Here is a 20,000-nt window from a genome sequence, read left to right as displayed (position 1 = left end):
TACTTACTTAATGAATTGCCGCTATTTCCGTACGGTTACGTTTTAATAGTCTGTGTATGTCTAGTCCCATTTTGCGCGCGACCAAAACATCGAAAATCTTGCCGGTTCCACCACGGAAACGCTTGCCACACAGGCTACGTATACGTTCCCCTTAGATGAATCAGTTACGACAGAACAAGCCGGAAATACAAAAAAAAAAAAAAGAAGAATTTATAGTAACAAAATCATACACAAAACAGGCCAGCACATTTTTCACGATATTATAATTATAATTTTTCTCTTTTTTTGTCGAAATAATTTAAGTTTTCTGTAACACGAGTTCGCATTACAAGAACCAGACACCATTGCGAGAATCGCATGACTTGGCAGTCATCTTTAGTTGTACTATATTCGGAAAAAATAGAAATGTTACATTACGGTTTGAAGATAACCCTATGAGTAACTAGTTGCATTTTCCTATCTCAGCGTACATAGAGCCAAGCGTCACTCGTTGCTCATCTGAACAAGTTGTCTTGCGAGCCCTTTGTTGGCAAACTCCAGGGGTGACAGTTTCTCCTGTGAAAAGAAAAATGTATTCTCGACAGTTATGCAAACACTCAACCGCGTCTCGGGTTTGCATAACTGTCTCGAATTCTCCCCAACTCCCCCTGGCGTTTAGATGAGGCTATGGAAAAACGGAAAACGTCCTCAATTTCTTAAATAGTCAAAGTAGTACACATGCACACAAAGGGGCCTGAGCGCGTGAATGCGAATATGCCAGCCATTTTAATTAACCTAGTCAAGGCGTTTTGGAAAACCGTAATGGTACTTAATCGTCGGTCAAATCATAGAATAGAACTATACATATACATGTACATGCACAACGTATGTTACCTTCACAGAAAAAGCGATAAATTGAAACACTAACCCTAAACCCAAATGCAATAGACCATATTCGTATTCTCAGTATTGGACTGGAACTAGATTGCAATGGAGGCTTATGCGGGGAAATCTTTTCAAACGCAAATACTTTTTAATATACATGCATTCCCCCGCATTAACCTCCACTGCAAGCTAGTTCCAGTCCATTACTGAGAAATACGAACATGGTCTATAGACCTTTTCACCCATACGGCGGCCATTTTGATTTCTATTGTTTCGAATAGCTATTATGGGATGCACAGGGGGCAAATACATATTAATTTGCCCCCTGAGCATCCCATAATGTCGTTCGAAACAATAGAAATCAAAATGGCCGCCCTATCTGCAAAAAGGGCTATTGGCCAGTATCAAAAATACCATAATACTCTTTGTTTGTCCCTCCAAAATTTTGCATAAGCATTGTTTCCAGTTTCTCTTGGGAACATCGTAAATCCCAAGAGGAAATAAAACAATGCTCATGCAAACTTTGGATGGACAAACAAAATGTATTTCTTGTAGCTGTCTAATTAAGTTGCTTGGTTAAATTCCCATTGGGATAATTAGGCCTTTATATACCACTCCTCGTGAATGTCACACCACTTGACGCCGACCAGTTTACTCGAGTTGTACGTTGTTTTGCTACGGTTCATATTTTTCGTTCGATGTCGGGCGACGAACAAGAAACGGTTACTCGACAGGATTTAACCGAGTTCCGTACCTTCCTACTCGAGCAACTCAAGTCTCACACTTCTGAGCTCTCTTCTAAATTTGAGAAGGCTTCTACCGACGCCGAGAGCGCATTATCCGCCTCTAAACAGTTCAAGGTCGAGAGCGAGCTCAAGTTTTCCTATCCTGGAAACGAAAGGAACTATAAGTTCAACCTTGAAGTTTTGGATCTTCTCGAAAGCGTTTCGAAGGCTCTTCTTGTTCAAGATTCAGCAAAGCGTCCCTACTTTTGAACGATTCTATTAAAGGAACGTAACAGAAAGATCCGAATTGCTGATTTTTCCGAAGGAGGTTGGCTCACGGTCAAACATTACGAGAGCAACGCTGTTGCTCTTGACTTGGAGGACGATAAGAGGATCCGCGCTGCTGAAAGGGAAGCTCTGAGAGTCAAGACCCGCACTCGTCCCAAACGCCAAAATGCTGAACGCGTGCAGGGAAGATATCCGCCGTTTTCTCAGCCATACGCTCTTCGTAGACACTTCCAGAGTAGTCAGTTCGCCTCCTCAACCGCTGCCATTTACCAGCAACCCAGGGATTCCTACAATCGCCAAAGAGGTGCTTGCCGGTTCTGCGGCTCCTCCGGACATTGGAGGAGAGAGTGTCCCGTCAGGCTTGCCCGAACCTTCACCACCGGAAATGCTGTTCACGCTGCCGGAGCAAGTCCTAGCACGTCCACCACACGCTACTTCCCGCTCGCAGTTCTTGGACAACCTGTCTTCTATCGTTTCAGATTTATTGTGCACCGGTCAAGGGTCTGTTTCCACCGTCTCTCAACCTGATGTATCCCAGGAGTTCATGACACTTATGGAAGATAAGTTTACTGACAATTCTTCTCTAGCGTTCTATAAACAGAGCTTGTATGAGTATGAGCAAGGTACCGCTGCACTGACGCTAGTGCCTTTGCTTGAGGGGGACATGCCCTTTTTGTTGACATGTGGGAGTTTGAACTGTTTTACAAAGCTTTTTCCTCTATGGAATCTATTCTTGATAGCAATGGTACGGAATTGCTTGCTATCCTTTCCTCGCTTGTCGTTTAAGTCGCTTACCCAGGGCAGAGTGGTCTAAGTGTAGACGGACAGCAAAAATGCTTCGGTTATCGCCAGTAAGGGCAGTACATCCCTCAGGTTGCAGCGCCACGCTCTTGAGATCTTTCAACTTTGTACCATTTTACAATTTGTCGATATTGAAATTGAGTGGGTCCCCAGGTTTCTCAATGATTATGCTGATTCGTTAAGTAGAGCCATTGATTTTGATGACTAGAGTGTGAGAACAATTGGTTGGTGCCACCTATTTATCTTATTAGTCGTACAATTTTTAATTTAGAGTTACGCGGCGCTCGGAGCGTTCTCGTTATCCCCAAGTGGCTTTTAGCAGCTTTTTGGCCAACCGTGTTTCCGATGGGTGGTCTTAGGCTTTCCGTTCGTCAAGTGGTTGAATTTTCTGACCCTTCTTTTGTTTTTGCACCTGCTCGGGATGGTCACAATACAATATTTTGTCCGTTTAGGTTAAGTCTGCGGTTTTAGTTTTACTGTTGGACGGTTAGTCTTTTACGCTTCATAGCGCTAATTGTTGCTGTGCGCTTCATAGCGCTGGTCGTTGTTATCCGCTTCATAGCGCTAGTTATTGCTGTGCGCTTCGTAGCGCTAGTTATTGTTGTACGCTTTATAGCGTTTATTGATGCTGCACGCTACATAGCCTTTTGTATTGTCGTAAGCAGCGTTTGTTGTTATTATTGTTCAATATTTAATGACTTCATGCTTTAATTCCACGGAGTTCGTGTTCCGTTCCTTGTATAACGGTAAAAATAGAAATTATTCCCTCCGCGCAGGTTCTAAGCTTTCGTATTCTAGAGCTAGAGAACTTTTTTATTGAAAAGTTTAAGGCCATTGGCCTTGATACTAAGCTGTATGGTCTTCATTTCCTCAGGATCGGAGGTGCTTCCGCAGCCGCTAATAACGATTTGCCTGATCGTGTTATTAAGAAGCATGGTCGTTGGAAGACCGAGAAGGCCAAAGATACTTACTGTAGGGAAGATATTCAACACCAGCTCTTAGTTACTCTTAATATTGGTATTTAGCCTTTTTAGCCTTCCCAAACGCTTTGTTATTCTTGACCATTGCTGGCGGCTTCCTCCATTATTTGTTTGTTACTTGTCTCTTCTATACATTTATTATATCTCTCAGATAGTACGCGCGCTGTAATTGGCTAAATTAGCGGGCCGTATTCTACAGTACGGCCCGCTGTACAGCCCGCTAAATTTAAAATTTCGATAAAACATCATCTAGCGAGTTTTTCACGTCATTTCTGTTGCATAAAGTTGTACTGAAAACTGTTTGAATCTTGCAAGCAACTATTTCAAACTTAACAGCCAAGAAGATTTAGTTTTTGGAATTTTGGCACGGCAATCTGTGGCAGTTGAACCTTCCGCTTGACTTTGACTAGTTTCCTTGCCCGCGCGCCGGATTAACCTCAGAGATAAAATAAATATCTTACTAAATTCGTTTTCTCGGTCCGTACTGTAACAACTACTGGTATGAAGAAAACTATCCTGAATGTAATGGCTTCTCTCAGAATTCACAAAAGAGTAACCACTTTTCTCAGTGCTCTTTAAAACTACAACATTGGCGCACACATCGCTTAAATTACATAATTTTCTTGAAAACATTACATCTCCAGGTATCATTCATCAAAGCATGAAAAGGAGTGTATACACTACCCATAGCATTTATTCTGCCATGGCTTGTTAATCCACTAATTTCTCTCGGTAGAGCAGGCCTCATTTGCTCTTGACCCTGTGATCTAAAACGAAGACCCACTGATCTAAAACGAAGACCTACCTTTAAAAATGTCAGAACGATGCCAAACAGCTCATGGTTGGTCAGTGGTACGACATCTTGTGTTATGAAAGTGTAGGAACGGTGGAACAGCAGGAACAGTAGAAGATGACACAGGACGTTAACCATTTGTCCAAAAAACAGCTTGTTTTAAGTTCGGTGAGAAAAGAAATGGTGCGGCTAATCTCAGCGGAAATGTTTTGCTCGTTTTGCTGGTTTTACCGAAACGAACAGAATTTCTCCGACAATACCATTTTCTTGCATTACTGTAACCTGTCTCTAAATTTATTAGGATTACCGTTCCGAGATCGTTTTATTTCTTTTTCCATCACAAAACCGGTTTTTTTCTGATAAATGGTACAGCTTATGCTTCTTTTCCCTCTTCAATTATAGAAAGTCCAATACCATTAGTTTGCCTTACGCAACTCACAAACATTTCTTCACTGCTTTCTTTCAATTGTCGAATATTCTTTGTCAAGGCGCTAGTTTTTGCAAACTCTCACAGTTACCGTTTACTTTTCACAAAGTGGACGAAAGTAATTTAAGCACCCTTTAAAGTAAATTAAATGCCGTTGATTGAACACGAAGATCCACTAAGGGTTTTTAAGCGCCGGGGGCACGGTAAAAACCACGGTGCATGTCTTTCAAATCCATTCAGTGCTAACAACAATGCTTTACATCATTGATGCTCATAATTTAGAGAATTGGGTGTACATATATTTCACCGAACAGATAGTTCTTGGGATTTCGGTAACCAAAAAAATAAAGTTAAGCTTACCGGTGCACTCTACGCTAAAAGGGTTTGCGTGCAAATAAATAAAAAGAGTACTGTAGTTACTCGAATAAGCGCCGCGGTGCTTTTTCAATTTTTCGCGCCTCAAGTGCGGCGCTTTTTCGAGGACGACAAACAGAAATATTTCTGTACGCAGATTAATAGAAACGTCTTTTGATAGTCACCATTTGACTCTTACGGCGTTTTACGTAATGGACGAGCAGTGAAATGCAATCACTTTGAACTGAAAAAACAGAGAAATTCCCCATGCTGTGTTCGAGCTTACTTCCTGAAAGTGGTTTGTTTGCAGACTTCGTTAGGCGACTGAAATATGATTGGTGTTTTCACGGGTAAGATTAAATGAGGAGAGAGCACGTGCCAATACAATAATAAAAGTAACACGCCTGTTGTATTTCCGATTTGAATAACCGCAAGCCTCATTGGCCGAAATTAATTCGTTTGGTGGATTAAATTTAATGAGAATTCCATTGAGGTTTGCCGACTCGCTTAACAACTTTAAGCGAGTTGGAAAAGCAACTGTTTTCAAGCGATTTCCGGATGACACTCACTAAACGACCTTAAAAACAGCTGGTGAAACCACGGCCATTTTGCTTGGTTTCCGTTCATTCTCTCGTTGTCTAAAGCTGTGTTCACATTAGGCCTCGATTATGATCGAATTAAATATGAATTGGGTTCACATCAACTAATTAAAGTCCTTGCTTATAATTGAATTATAATAATTTCAAACAACCTCAAAGGGTTTTTTGAAGTAATTACAGTACGTAATTGAACAAAATGGCGAACACGTGGTTGTATTTTCGGAAGCTATCCTATCAAGTTATCGCGATGTTCAAGGTTCCGGTTCCCTTTTGAACACTCGCTGGTGATGTCAGTTCTGGTTGTAGAAGTACCCGACAAGTTTTTAAATTTTACATAAATAGATATATTATATCTTACATCTAGCTGTTCCACTGTTCCTGTTGGTCCACCGCTCCAACAATTTCATAACACGCAATGTCGTGCACCACTGACCAGCTATAAGCTGTTTGGCATCGCTCTGACATTTTAAAGGTAGGTTTTCGTTTTAGATCAGTGGGTCTTCGTTTTAGATCACAGGGCCGTCTTCGTTTTAGATCAATGAGTCTTCGTTTTAGAAACACCCAATAATTTTGAAATTGTTTGGCACAATGGCCGCCTGGTTACACAACTCGGTAAATTTCTTTGGTAAAATAGCCAAAGAGCTGCATAGCTCGTTAGATCTGCTTGGTACATTGCATAAGGCCAACGAGTTACAACAGCACGGCGATTCTTCATCGAGCGAGTTGGGGTGTAAGGATGGTGCAGTGGTGAGGGCACTCGCCTTCCACCAATGTGGCCTGGGTTCGATTCCCAGACTCGGCGTCATATGTGGGTTCAGTTTGTTGGTTCTCTACTCTGCACCGACAGGTTTTCTCCGGGTACTCCGGTTTCCCCTCTCCTCGAAAACCAGCATTTGACTTGATTTGCGTTGATTGTTAATTTCACTTTACAGTGTCCCCAATTAGTGCTCCAGCGCTAAATCGACTAGACACTTAAATAAAAGTTCCTTTGTTCTTTTTTACCTCAACACGAACTGCAAATCCAGTACAGAACTGAGGCTTAATTCTCTTATTGGGAGTTGTACACAGTTCCCTCACACTTCGATGAATGCAACCTAGAGGACTTTTGAATAACTTTTTGTACTACTGGAAATGAATATTCAATGTACATATATATAAACTTACCTATCACAGCAGCTTCATAGCGAAGAAATACAATCAACACCCGACGCACCGTTTAAACGACAAACTTAGCCAGAAAAGAGCACGTGCACAGGAATGACGTAGTCGATGTACACGAAACTGAGGCCAAAGCCCCTGTAAAAACCTAGAGGGGCGGCCAATTTGCAGTCTTCACAAAAAATCTCGATTTCTGACGCATGCGATACGAAATTAGGATGCCAATAACATAACTATGTACACATACTTTTCTGGGTGCACAAATTTTTACTGTAATTTCTCACCTTATTTAACACTTGCAGGTTAGCTCCATTTCCCACCAATATCACGGCAACTTCTGCTCTTTCCTCCTGGCAAGCCATATGTCTGATGAGATTAGTAAACCGTTGTTTCATACTTCAGCATGTGTATACAGTAAAGAGTACGAGCAAAACTACGATAAACGGCAAATTTCACAACGACAAAAAGATAAGTCACAACGAAAAATTATCCTTTTTTAACTCTGTTAACACCACTCTAGTTTTTTGGTTGTTAAAAAGTTTGCAGAAAAAAATTGCGCGATCAGACATTCACTTGACTTTTCTCATGTAGGACATTTTTAAGGAAGTATCTTGCCTTGCAGAAAGTGAACTTTAAAAATCACAGAACAACTATTTAGCGAGCGAACATAGAGCAGGGAACATGGGAAGTTTGCAAAGCACTAACGGAGGTAAAATTAGTCAGGGGAACGCAGCCAGCGGTTCTCTTGTGCCTTCCTAACTTCTCATGTAATTCAGTTCTGACCCGGCAGAGATGGCTTCGTATTTTCTAACGTTTCTAACAATTACATTCCCATTAGTATACATGTAGGCTAATCCTCCTTAGAAGTATATAAATGTAGAGGTACCCTTATGTTGGCCACACCAAGCCCCAAGCAAAGCTGACGTACAAGTTGAAGATTATTCACATTTCCGTATAACCCATCAAATGCGATATAAGTTCAAATTATCCCATGCTAACTTTCTTGTGAGAACGCATCCCAACAAATGCAATGCATTGCATTATTTGCCACACCACAATGATCATGTTCATACAATCAGGTCCATTCATTGGCTCTTAAAATAGCCAATTCGGAAAGCCAAACGATTTCAAAATCGTTTTGACTATCCAAATGGCTAAACCGTAGATTACATTGCATGGTATCACACGTTGATGTCGACCGAGAAAACTTTACCTCTACAACAACCTGGCACAGCTTTACACTTTGCAGCCTCGCCAGCCTTGCGTCGTCTTTTGGCTGGCTTGTGGATTAATTGATTAACAAAATTGTCAAGAGAAACACAGTTTCAGGCCCCATCGTATTCCTCAGTAAATCTTGATACAGTGTACATCTACAGTTAACTTAAACTATTATGTTACCCTAGCTGAATAGTCTGAACAGTCTGTCTAAAAAAACTACAGAATGACCAAACTGTAACTTAAAAGCAGAATACATTAATAAACGTACTATACTTAATACAGATCGCCTGATTATATTGTATTAATCACTTAGCAGTTGGCAAACTCACAGAGCTGTGTTGCCTTCAATGTCTTGTATGTCACAGTTAGCACTATGTTTTAGAAGCAACTTCACCATTTTGGAATGACCCCTGTGAATGCCATGAAAATAAAAAGTCTTTTATAAAACTGAAACCAAAATAAGCAGCGAGGTGAGGAAATAAAAAGTGTAAAATAGGATTAAACTAGACTTAAAAACAAAAAATTAGTGAACATTTTCAACAATGTTGCCACAGTGTAAATGTAATCATCTTTCATACCTAGACGCAGCACGGTGCAGTGGGGTACTGGCACTGGTTTTATCCTGTGCATTTACAGCAGCACCATTTTGAAGCAGATACTCAGCAATCTATAAACAACGACAGAAGTTGGCATGATACATTAATAAATTTGCTAAATTCACAGTATTAAAGTGATTTCTACATGGATAAGTTATTATTAGGGTGGTGGCACTTACCTACAGAAAGACAATGGTTGGTAAGGAAGCTTTTTAGTCAAGAGCCCCAGAAAAGGGTTGCATGGATGGTGCTTTGAAGTAACTTTCTCAATGGCAATCTGTCATCAATTCAACAAGATGGCGCACACACAACTAGTCCCAGTTCTCTGCCGGCCGTTTCAGTGAAAAACATGTAAAACCTCTCAGGAAATGATTTAGGAAGAGGTAGTTTTTTCATCGGATGGGAACCGTCCCCTCGTATTTCGTAAACTGTAGCAAGGGATTTGTATTTGGACAAAAAAATGGAACTGATATTTTGAAGTGTTTATGACATCATAATTTTTTGAGACAATTTTTTAAGAAATCCATGCTACAAATTTTGCATTAAAATGTTCTCATACTGTTGCATTAAAAATTGGTGAGAAACAGTAAAGTTGCTGAGTTTTTTGGCATTTCCTGTTTTGGTCACATGATTTACCAAATATGGTTGTGAGTCAAACCAGACAAAGAAATGTTAAATACAACACACTTGGCAAAAAAGGATAACTGTAGAGTTAAAGGGACTCGAGAAATGACTATTTGAAGGGGTCCATAGAAACGGTTTGGTAGTTAAATGTAAGAGCCACCACACTTAAGTTAAACATGTGCAGTAGTTATACATCTACAGTACAACCAGTAGCAATGCTGTACGATGAGCTCTCAATTCGTGGAGAGACCGTCCTGGTAGGCGGAAGGAAAACTGATTACCGGTACATGATAACGATTTCTGTAAGTTACCAGTACTTAATTAATAGCAACTCAAAGCAATTCCTAGCAATTTTGGCTTTTTCTGAATGGGGAATATGGAAGGGCGTCCAAAAAGGTAGTATTGGGGGTTTCATTAACTTTTTGAAAGTTATTATTAGGAACCACTAACTGAATTTATCAGCAATCTCTCCCACATCTTATCACTTATCAAAACAAAAGTACCTTTTGCTTACACTTTCCATTACCTTCAAAAAGAACATAACATTTCAGACATACCTCATATCGGTTCCTTGAAGCTGCATAATGCAGTGGTGTTTGACCACCTTCATTTATGCTATTTACATCAGCTCCATAGCCAATCAACATGGACACAATTGCATCTCTTCCAGCTGAAGAAGCAATCATTAGCGGCGTCCACTGTGACTACAGATAAGGGCAGAAAACTAGTAGTATTTCAGTCTCTAAATCTCTTCAATGTATCAGATGCCACTTCAAAAACATTGACAGTGGGTAGTAACAAGGGATAAAATAGTTCTGCATACACAACCGTGTGTATGCTTAACAATTATTGGGAATGTACATGAACATGTAACAATATTGTATTTTGAAAGACGATTTTTAAGTGAAGAAGGCAACATGTAGTATACATTATACTGTTACAGTACGACTAGGAAACTTACATCATCTTTGTTATCTACTGGTACTCCTAGACTAAGCAGAAATTGAGCAATCTCCGAATGTCCCCCAGATGCTGCCCAGTGAAGTGGCATCCGTTCATTCTACCAAAGAATACATTAAACTTTTATCACTTTTATCACTGTTAGTTTAACAGCTACTCAAATGGGTTTTGGACTGGTTAATTTTATTAATTAAAATTGCAAAACCTGACTCCCAAGATGATCATATGGCTTAATCAATTCCAGCTGTGACCATCCCTTGCTGGAATACAATTTTGTTGGTTGTAGTGGTACAGAATATCTTCATAAATATACCATAGTTGGGGAATTTGTTGGGTCTTCCAAAAGTAATTCTTCACATATATTACCCGGTACATAAAGTCTTATGCCCTGCAATAGATCCCTTTCAGGACATCGAAAAAAAAAAAACAAAAAAAAACAAAAACAACATAATCATAATCATTATTATTATTATTATTATTATTATTATTATTATTATTATTATTATTGGAATTTGTAGAGCACAAATTTCCTAAATACATGATAAAATGCACTTCATTTGAATAATAATAATAATAATAATATATATATTTTCATAATAATAATAATTATAATGATAATAAAAATAATAATAATTTTATAATAATTCATTATTTATATAGCTCTTTATACAAGGCTCTGGAGTGGTTAACAAGAAATATTCAAACTACGAAGAAGGATAAAATCTGATAATAATCAAAGATCCTAAAAACAATAAACAGAGAATATTAATTAACAAAATGGAATAATGTCAAGAAGCACAGAGAGTTAAAAAATATGCATTATAAAATAGGGGTTTTCAATTTAGATTTAAATAACTAGTCCTGAGTAATCATTAATGATAATTACTATTACGAAGTGCATTCATGGGGACGAAATTTGGGTTCTGGAATTTTTGAGGGAGTATAACGATGTTTCCGTCCTAATGAACATCCTAATTTAAACGTGAGCATCATACTTTACTTACATGTACATATCGATACATGGTACGTAAATCCTGAGGAAGTAGGCGTTTAGAATCCAACATGAAATAATAATAATAATAATAATAATAATAATAATAATAATAACAATAATAATAATAATAATAATAATAATAATAAATTAATAACAATAATAATTTTATTACTTGGAATTGTGCAAATTAACATAATATCAAATGATCAAATGGGCATTACAAACTATTAAAACTCACTAAAAATATATTAAAATATCGAATTAAACATGGATATGTCTATAAATGACCCCTTACTTACTTGTTTACCATCACTTAACCTTCTGTCGATGCTCAGACTACAAGAAACCATGATGTGCACGACAGTCTTTGCATATTTGACGTATTACATCATTGAAAAATAATGGCGTAGAAAATGTTGACAGTCGACGTAAAAATCTAACAAAGGTCACCCTTGAAACCACTGGATACCCATGATTATGAACTGCAAATCTCCTTTGTTGAACTCAATTATTGATTTCAGTTTTCAGCAGATCTAATTTCGAACGGAACAGAGTTCCATAGTTTCGGCACTGCAATGCTGAAAGAACATGCTCTGAAGGAAACAGTGTTTGTACATTGTACTTGGGACTTTCAGTAACAACTGAAAGTTGGAGTATTGTCATGGAAACATTTGTTTGACGTCCAACTAAATTTTACTTACGAAAAAAAGTCATTGAGGGGCGCTAGTTACTGATAACAGCTGTAACACATTTTTGACCTTCAATGTAATTGGACTCCAGAAAACTCTAGTAACCCAGGTTTTCTGCTTCCAGACAGACAATGCTACGGATGTGGTGACTGAATACGTCTGTAGCTCTGATGAGGAGGAGACGAAAACTGACATTTCAGAACTCGATAGAGGGTCCATGTTCTTGTTAGGAACGATTACGCACTTTAAGCACCTGACCAAGTGCGGATACACACTAGGCTACATGTAATTTCATGACAGGTGTTTCTTTAGCGTCAGTTAAGTTGCTGAATGTTCTTAGGTGCTCACTTCTCTAACGGTACTGCGGATTCGGATTTTTGTAAAAATATCTGAGGTTTGGCGGATTTTGCCAAACCTCAGAAGCCCATAAATTAGCACGGATAGACGGATTTGCTGACCCCTATTCATCCCCCTCAGTACACTAACCGATAGGCCACCACGCCTCCCTGACCTTGAATGAAATACCCATTTAACCCTTTGACCTCCAAGCCGGCCTGAACCAGTCACGCTTAGTATTTTACTCTGTCTAATGCCAGTCGATTTTACTTGCCAATGGGGAACCCCTGGGAGTCAATGGGTTAATACGGGTGTCTTGAACACAAAAACCCCTAAGACCCCTAAGACCCACTGATTAGACTCAAAAACGAAGAAAGTAACCCAAAACCCTAGTTAGTTAGGCCTAGGGTTGGCGAAATTGAGGATTTTGGGTTACTTTCTTCATTTTCGAGTCTTACACTGTTGAGTCTCAGTGCTTTTAGGGATCTTTGTTTTCAAGAAACCCCATTTACGACCACTCTGATCCAGCTTCAGATTTTATCTGAAGCCCATAAATCTAAACCTAAACAGTCATTTGAGTCTTCAATTTTCTTATGCAAGATGTTTCAATTACAGCTGATAGCTTCTTTTACCTATAAAGTATTTCTTGATTTGAAAATGTAGAGGATAGAATATTGGAGTAATAGACCATGAATATTATTTTTACAGTTCTGTGCTCAGTTATCAGGATGGCGTTTAATTGTTTTGATACAACTTATGTTAATTCTGAAATTGTTCCCAAATTTCCTTTTGCTTCTAAACACTGTTTTCTGACATCCATGCATTAAACCCCTGATAACGGACTTGTTCACGATGACTCAGTTGAAAATAAGTACATGTACATGTAGCTCTTAAGCCCTAATAATATTTGATTCCTGTGGTTTATATTCCGTATCTTACCTCATCTACTTTAGTTGCTAAGCTTGGTTTCATGTAGACTTTTTCTTTCAATTCTCTGAATTTTCCCTCGTAAGCAAGAGAGCAAACCTCGACACTAGACATACTGCATAAATTGCAACATGGCGCTTCGAACCAGAGTTACTAGAAGATTGGGCACTAGTCATCACCAAGTATACCGGCTAGCTTATCGTGTCGACACGAAAATTACTGAAAATACTCCGTCTGGTATGAACAGAAACGTCCCAGACATGTCAAGGGATCGCAAGGGAGCTTTGGCCAAAGAGGGTTTGGTGCTGAATTGTTATTCACAAAACACTCGTACAGCGGTTTATTTTCGGGCGTTACGATACTCAATGGTGGTTTTCCTGGACAGGCGATGAAGTGGATAATATTATTGTTCGTTGTGCGCTAGTGTGCAAGTCTAGAAGTGTGAGTATGAGGGTCCCAGTTGGGATGGAACAAGAGCAAAGTACGAAAAGATGAAAGAACCTGTTGTAGAACGGTAAACTCATGATGTGCTTGAGATAGCAAAAACCACGAAAGTACCCTGAGTGTTGAGTTCCGTTCCTCGCTCCCAGTTATTGACTTCGTTATGGTTCGATATCTGTTCACACTACCGCAAAGAGTGGCACGAGAGCCTAACCGATACATGACAATTCACTTTCAAGATCGAAGCGCCGCAGCCTCGCTCCGTTGCAAAAACCGCGCTGAAATCAGCTTTTTGTGTGTCAACAAAAAGCCCTATCCGATACGGTTTTCGTGACGGCGCAAGAGCTATCCCTTGTAGTGTAGACCTTAAAGTACATATCGGGTGACTAGGACTAGGGAGTGGGACTAGCATAGTACGGACAAGGATGAAGTGGAAGTTTAAGTACGGCTTAGGAAGTTCCGGTACGATTGTAGAGGACACGTGTTTTTTGCCGGTACTCATTATACCCCGGTACATTATATGTACCCATACATGACGTACATACCTTTCGAGGTCACATCGTAACCTCAAAGAGTTCAAAGAGTTCAAAGAGTTCTGTTATATCAAACACCAGACCGAGGTATTCAGGGCACGGTTGTTCAAAAAGCCCATAGACCTATTTCGATATATTAAAATTCAGTCCTAAACAAAACGCATCATCTCGAGGCTCTGGGGAATAAATATAAGGATTTGTATGAGGTTATTCCCCAGAGACTCGAGATGATGCCTTTTGTTTAGGACTGAATTTTAATATATCGAAATTGGTCTATTAACGCTAATCCCAGATTATAAATTAACCAAGGAGTTTATTTCTCTTCTCCCAAATGCTGTTCAACGCTGATAATCGGCAAAACTTTTCATTACAGGAAGTCGCTAATGCTGGATTACCTAAGTTAATCGGCTTTACAACAACCGGGCCCAGGATGAGAGGATCCCGATATATTTTGCCGATTCGAGCTGCCATATTGATGCAAGTTGTTTGTGGTATAAAAGAATGGCCGCTGTGAATGCAAACTGAGCTCCCTCGTTGGGGAAAAAAACCTTTTGTTATACCTGCGCAGCCAAGGACCTGCGTAACATCGCAGTAGCACCGGATCTTATCCGCGGCCATATAAAACCAAAAAGAGCAAGGCTGATTGAATAGCGGAGGAATATTGTTATCTAAAGCCAATATTTCGACAGGCACTGGCTGCCTTCACAAGCACTGCTTTCTTTCGTTTCAGTCATAATTGTGAAAATTGTTTCAGTTCGGCAAATGCAAATAGAGAAAGATAAAATTGAAACATCATCCTACCTGTAATGTTTTCATGCCGCACATTGCCAGGGACCTTTTTCTCAAATGCCCCCAAAACGTTTATAGATGAGGGAATAGGCTTTAAAGTATTTAAAAGAAAACACAAAAACAGTACATAAAACAACAACAACAACAACAAAAAAAGCAATCGCTGAGCACGTGGTTATTAATCACTGATGTATCGATTCTGCCCGGGTCCGTGGGCAAGGTAGAAACCAATCAGATCGTTCTCTTTTCAGAATCCCGCCTGTGTTCAGAGAAAAATAAATTAATTAAAAGAAAAAGAGAATGCCCGTGCCTGAATCGTAAAACTAGCCGAAGCATTAGCATGAGGAGGAAAGTCTCACAGGGTTTTATCAAGGTTGCCTACCTACTTTAGTGATAGTGGGTAGGAAACTAAGGATCAGATCAATTCTCATTGCTTTGTAGTTTGCTCCTCTGCACTCACACATCATTGCCGGCGTTAAATATTTGATGTTTAGGTACACACTCATAATGCCCTCATGGCTACTCATACCCCACAGGCACTTTATTACAGTATTTTATGGGGTCAAATTCGCATTTCTACCGGAGTGTTGTCCATTTATCTGTTCTAATATGGTATGTGGGTTGGTTGCAAGATTTATTAACCGTAGTAGTTATCTCAGATTATTGAAGTGCTTTGGAAGCAAAGGAGAAGAGTAGCTAGGGAGAGAAACAACAAATATTATAGACCACTGCTATTCCTGAATTATATTAACGACATTGCATGATCTTTCACTTTCATTAAGCTCTAAATTGAGACTTTCTGCTGATGATACTATAATTGTACAACTAACTACATGTCATCTTTTCAGGATGCAGAGAACTTGCGAAGGGGCCTGAACGTTCTAATTACGTGGGCCACTACTTGGCAACTTTTATTTAATCTTAAACTGAAAATGTAATGTTTTAAAGATATCAAGGTCTAACTCGCCGATAATATTGAACTATACTGCTCAAGGGCTTTCGATCCCTTTAGTCTCAAATTATCCTTACTTAGTTGTTAAATTAACTTCTAATCTTAATTGGTTCCGACATATTAACATAACTACTAAAAAATCAAATCAAACGTTAGCTTTCTAAAGAGGAACCTTGAAAATTGGTCGCAAATAGTCAAGGAGAGGGCATATAAACTCCTCACAAGATCACACTTATAGAATATGCCAGTAGTGTATGGTACCCATACCTTGCTAAGGACACTGATTCTGCAATTAGAGAAGGTACAGCGCCGATTAGCACGATGGGTTAAGTCTTGTTACTCAGGGTCCCCGGGAGTTGTTACGAAGTTACTTGACATGTTGGAATGGTGCCCCTTCAGGGGAGTCGATTAAATACAAGATTAATTGTTATGTGGAACGCCATAAATAATATGATCAGCCTCCCTATACCAGCCAATGTGACTCAGAAACAGGGAGTTACGAGGCAGGTCCATCCTGGCTACCCATGATAAGTTTATTAAACTACACCGAAGCTTCTAGCAATGTTTGCAAGTATAGTTTTGTATCTAGAATTGACGGCCACAAAGGTATGGAATAACGTAAGCAATGATATTATTGAAGCTGCTTTCGCTAAATACTCCGTTATCGACATGGAATAACCCCCTTTCTTTCTAATATTTATCAGGTCTACTGTATTTATTGTATAATTTATTGTATTTATGTATTATTTTTAAGCTGTGACTAGACAGCTGACCAATTCACGTTAGCCTGCAAGCAGGCTCTTCCGTTGAAAATAGCGCGCGCTCGAAATATCGTCTTCCGTTGAAAAGAGCGCGCGGTCTCTTGACTAGTCACCAAGCCCTTATATTTCGACCGCGCGCCATTTTCAATGGAAGAAGATATTTCGAGCGTGCGCCATTTTCAACGGAAGAGCCCGCTTGCGGGCTAAATTCATGTGTATGGGAAAACCTTTGTGGTTAAGTATAGAATAATGTGACTCATGTGACAGGACTGAAGTTAATCCCTCATGGTCGGGTGGGGTTGTTATCTGGATGCCGAGACCATCGAGACGTACCAAGTTCACTTCGAAAAATTCCATAATACTCTTTTTTTGTCCCCCCAAAATTTGAATAAGCATTGTTTTTGTTTTCTCTTGGGACCATTGTAAGTCCCAAGAGAAACTGGAAATGGTATTATGGTATTTTCCGAAGTGGCCTAATATGTGATTGTCTCTTGTAGACATCATATGCACCATAATGCTTTTCTTTTCTTTTTTTTTTTAATCGGAATACTCATATCTAACGAAATACTGACCATTAACCTCTTTAGGAAACAAAATCTAGTAGTAAGTATTGATTATGAAGTGCGTTCTTTGGGAGAACTCACAAGACGAGCCGAGATGCCATGAAAGACGATGCATTTTATTTGTAAAGAACGTGTCTCAAAAGTATTCGGTATGCTAGGCTGTGCAATGTGGCTAAAAATGCATGGAAAGTGTAGAATAAAGAGGTGATGACATTTCAGGGACCGTGGAGTACGTTTGAATGTGGGAGGCAACTAAATAACACTGCAAGAAGAAGTGGGGGGGCCTATACTTCCCAGCTCCTCCCTCTCCGCGGCCCCTGTATTTGTTAAAATCTGGATTTTCTTGAGATTGTCTGAAACAGTATTACTAAGAAATGTCCTATGTTAAAAATCAGTGCATCTGTGCAACTACAATCACGAGTTGCGCGATCGCGTTCAAGATGACGCTAAAGACGCAGACGAGCGAAAACGAACACCTAGGCACGGGATGACCAAGATTAGAAATGTCGAACGCAATTAAAAAGAAAATGTAATGACTATTATTTGAATTTATTATTATTTGAACCCGTGTTGATTGAACGAAGCGTTTCTTTTAGGGCGCGTTCGATTGACCCTATTCCGGAATAAGAATACGCGGAGTGATGATTAAAAACATTATGTGCGGCGTTTTGCAGCAACAAGGATAATAAAGCTATGTTTAAAATAGCATTTTAGCAGATGTTTGACAATATTAATATGAATCTCCGCAAAAACGAAGGATTTCTAACTTCTATTCCATGTATTCCATGTATTTTAACCTCAAATTCCCCAGATTCAATGACACCCTTTAACGATAAATTGCCTTAAGACATCTTTTACTAGCAAGACAAATTGCTCATGTTTCAAATGATGAAGTTTCAAGCCATACTTCTATTTCCCTTGCTGCTCAATGTTTTGAGTGAGTTTTAAAAGCTAAGTATACTACCCGACTAAAATCATACTTTAAACTCTCACTGGTTAAAGTATTCTCAGAGTTCTTGAGTAGGCATACATGGTTTTCTTTGTCGAGGTCTTAATTTGTAGCACATCTACCTTTCATTTTTTTCGTATTTTCCTTCACCTAATGGTTTCATCAATATCCTTTCAGTTCCACTAACCAAAGCAGTATTTCAATGTCGCCGTAAGATAGGCATGGTTTTACTACTGGACAGTGCAGCCAGTGTCACAAGAGATCAGGTTTCTGCGAGCAAGAAATTTGCCGCTGATCTTGTTAAACACTTTGAGATTTCAAGGAACAAGACAAATGTGGCTGCCATATCGTTCAGTCAGTATACTCACGTGGGATGAAAATTCATGGAGGATTCTTCGAAGGAAGCCATTCTGAAAGAAATAGATGCGCTAATTTACGAGGGGTCATTCAGCAGGCTTGATACTGCCCTTGAAACACTCCTGGAGAGTAAGTTTGAAGGGGCGAGGCCACATAAAAATAGTAAAAAATAAAACGGTTTTGGATAGGCGTTAGCCCGCGAACGCAGACGTATTTCCGGTGGGGGAGAGAAGCGATCGCCGGAAATACGTCTGCGTTCGCGGGCTAGATAAACGTGTGTCATTGCGGTAAAAAAGTGCATTTTTCATGTATGTTCGAACAGCTTTCGAACGTAGTTGAAATGATGAACCAGACCTAGTGAGCCAAAAAGAAAGCTACAAGCGCTGAAAATGTTTTATGATGCATTATCCATGAGAGTTTATGGATATATGTATGTGTATAAAGTTTAAAAACAACTTGATCGGCAGTATACGTAAGGATTGAGCTTTAAATCACAACCAAATGAAAATCAAATTTCATTATATACCAAGGGTGGATAATAAAAAGAGAATCCACAACAAAGAACTTCACAAATTTCCGTGTCCTCTTGTACGATGCCATGATTAGAGTGATTTGCCAAAATCGCTTACTACTGATCATTACGAAATATGCAATAAAAACTTGGTTTATGAGTTGATAAAGGTAAAAATGCCACCTTGAAACTGAGGTGGCATGACCGATGTTTCAAGGGATGGCCCTAGCTTCATCAGAGCGAATTGACGAAGGGTTGCCATCGAAACGCAAGCCATCTTATCAGTCTCAGTAGCATTTTCGACCTTTATTATATCCATTTAGAAATCACCGGTGATCCTTGCAATCTGATTGGCTCTCAGCAGTGCAATTTATTCCAAAGTCGCACCATTTCCTCAGCCAATGAGAATGGAACACTAAAACGAAAAAACCGATCATACTTCAAGACTTGTTATAAGGAAAATGAATGACAAAAGAAAACCATTTTGAGGCGAATTTTGCAACTTTTGTTCTCAACTGGATCGATAAAGTATTGGTACTGACTAAAATCCTGTATTTTATCTATTAAATAATTATTGTGTTATTTCTAAATGGACGTAATAGAGCGGTAATTGAACTTCGTGTAGTCCAATGTTGGTCCGAAATTATACTTGTGATTTCAAATCGAACTTGAGCGCGATTTTGAAGTCACACGTACGATTTCGGATTCGCATTCCACTCAGTTTCATGATAAAAATAAATTTTCGTGTCTTACTTTCCTACCGGCGTGGCACTTCAGTTTCTTTACAAACTAATCCTTTCATGTGCATAAC

General features: G+C 39.3%; 2 protein-coding genes across 3 annotated transcripts; one reads left to right on the top strand and one right to left on the bottom strand.

Annotated features, from left to right (window-relative positions):
• Positions 1-248: 248 nt before the first annotated feature.
• Positions 249-13,515, bottom strand: LOC138059930 (26S proteasome non-ATPase regulatory subunit 10-like). Of its 2 annotated transcripts, XM_068905588.1 has the most exons (7): positions 13,346-13,500; positions 10,389-10,487; positions 9,985-10,131; positions 8,786-8,874; positions 8,537-8,617; positions 7,274-7,355; positions 249-555 (listed from the first exon to the last, which is right to left on the bottom strand). In XM_068905588.1, the coding sequence occupies exons 1-7, from the start codon at positions 13,445-13,447 to the stop codon at positions 484-486; spliced, it is 672 nt and encodes a 223-aa protein (XP_068761689.1). In that variant the 5' UTR covers positions 13,448-13,500; the 3' UTR covers positions 249-483. The 2 variants fall into 2 exon arrangements, with proteins under 2 accessions (XP_068761689.1, XP_068761690.1); XM_068905589.1 differs by lacking the exon at positions 10,389-10,487 and having other exon boundaries at positions 13,346-13,515.
• On the top strand, positions 1,220-2,780 carry LOC138014201 (uncharacterized). Its single transcript, XM_068861217.1, has 2 exons — positions 1,220-1,753; positions 1,874-2,780. The coding sequence occupies exons 1-2, from the start codon at positions 1,563-1,565 to the stop codon at positions 2,403-2,405; spliced, it is 723 nt and encodes a 240-aa protein (XP_068717318.1). The 5' UTR covers positions 1,220-1,562; the 3' UTR covers positions 2,406-2,780.
• Positions 13,516-20,000: the final 6,485 nt, after the last annotated feature.

This window comes from Montipora capricornis, chromosome 8 (assembly GCF_036669925.1).
Source record: "Montipora capricornis isolate CH-2021 chromosome 8, ASM3666992v2, whole genome shotgun sequence".
In the NCBI taxonomy this organism is placed as follows: Eukaryota; Metazoa; Cnidaria; class Anthozoa; order Scleractinia; family Acroporidae; genus Montipora; species Montipora capricornis.
Note: the sequence above shows the minus strand (reverse complement) of the source record. Positions and strands in the feature narration are given on the sequence as shown.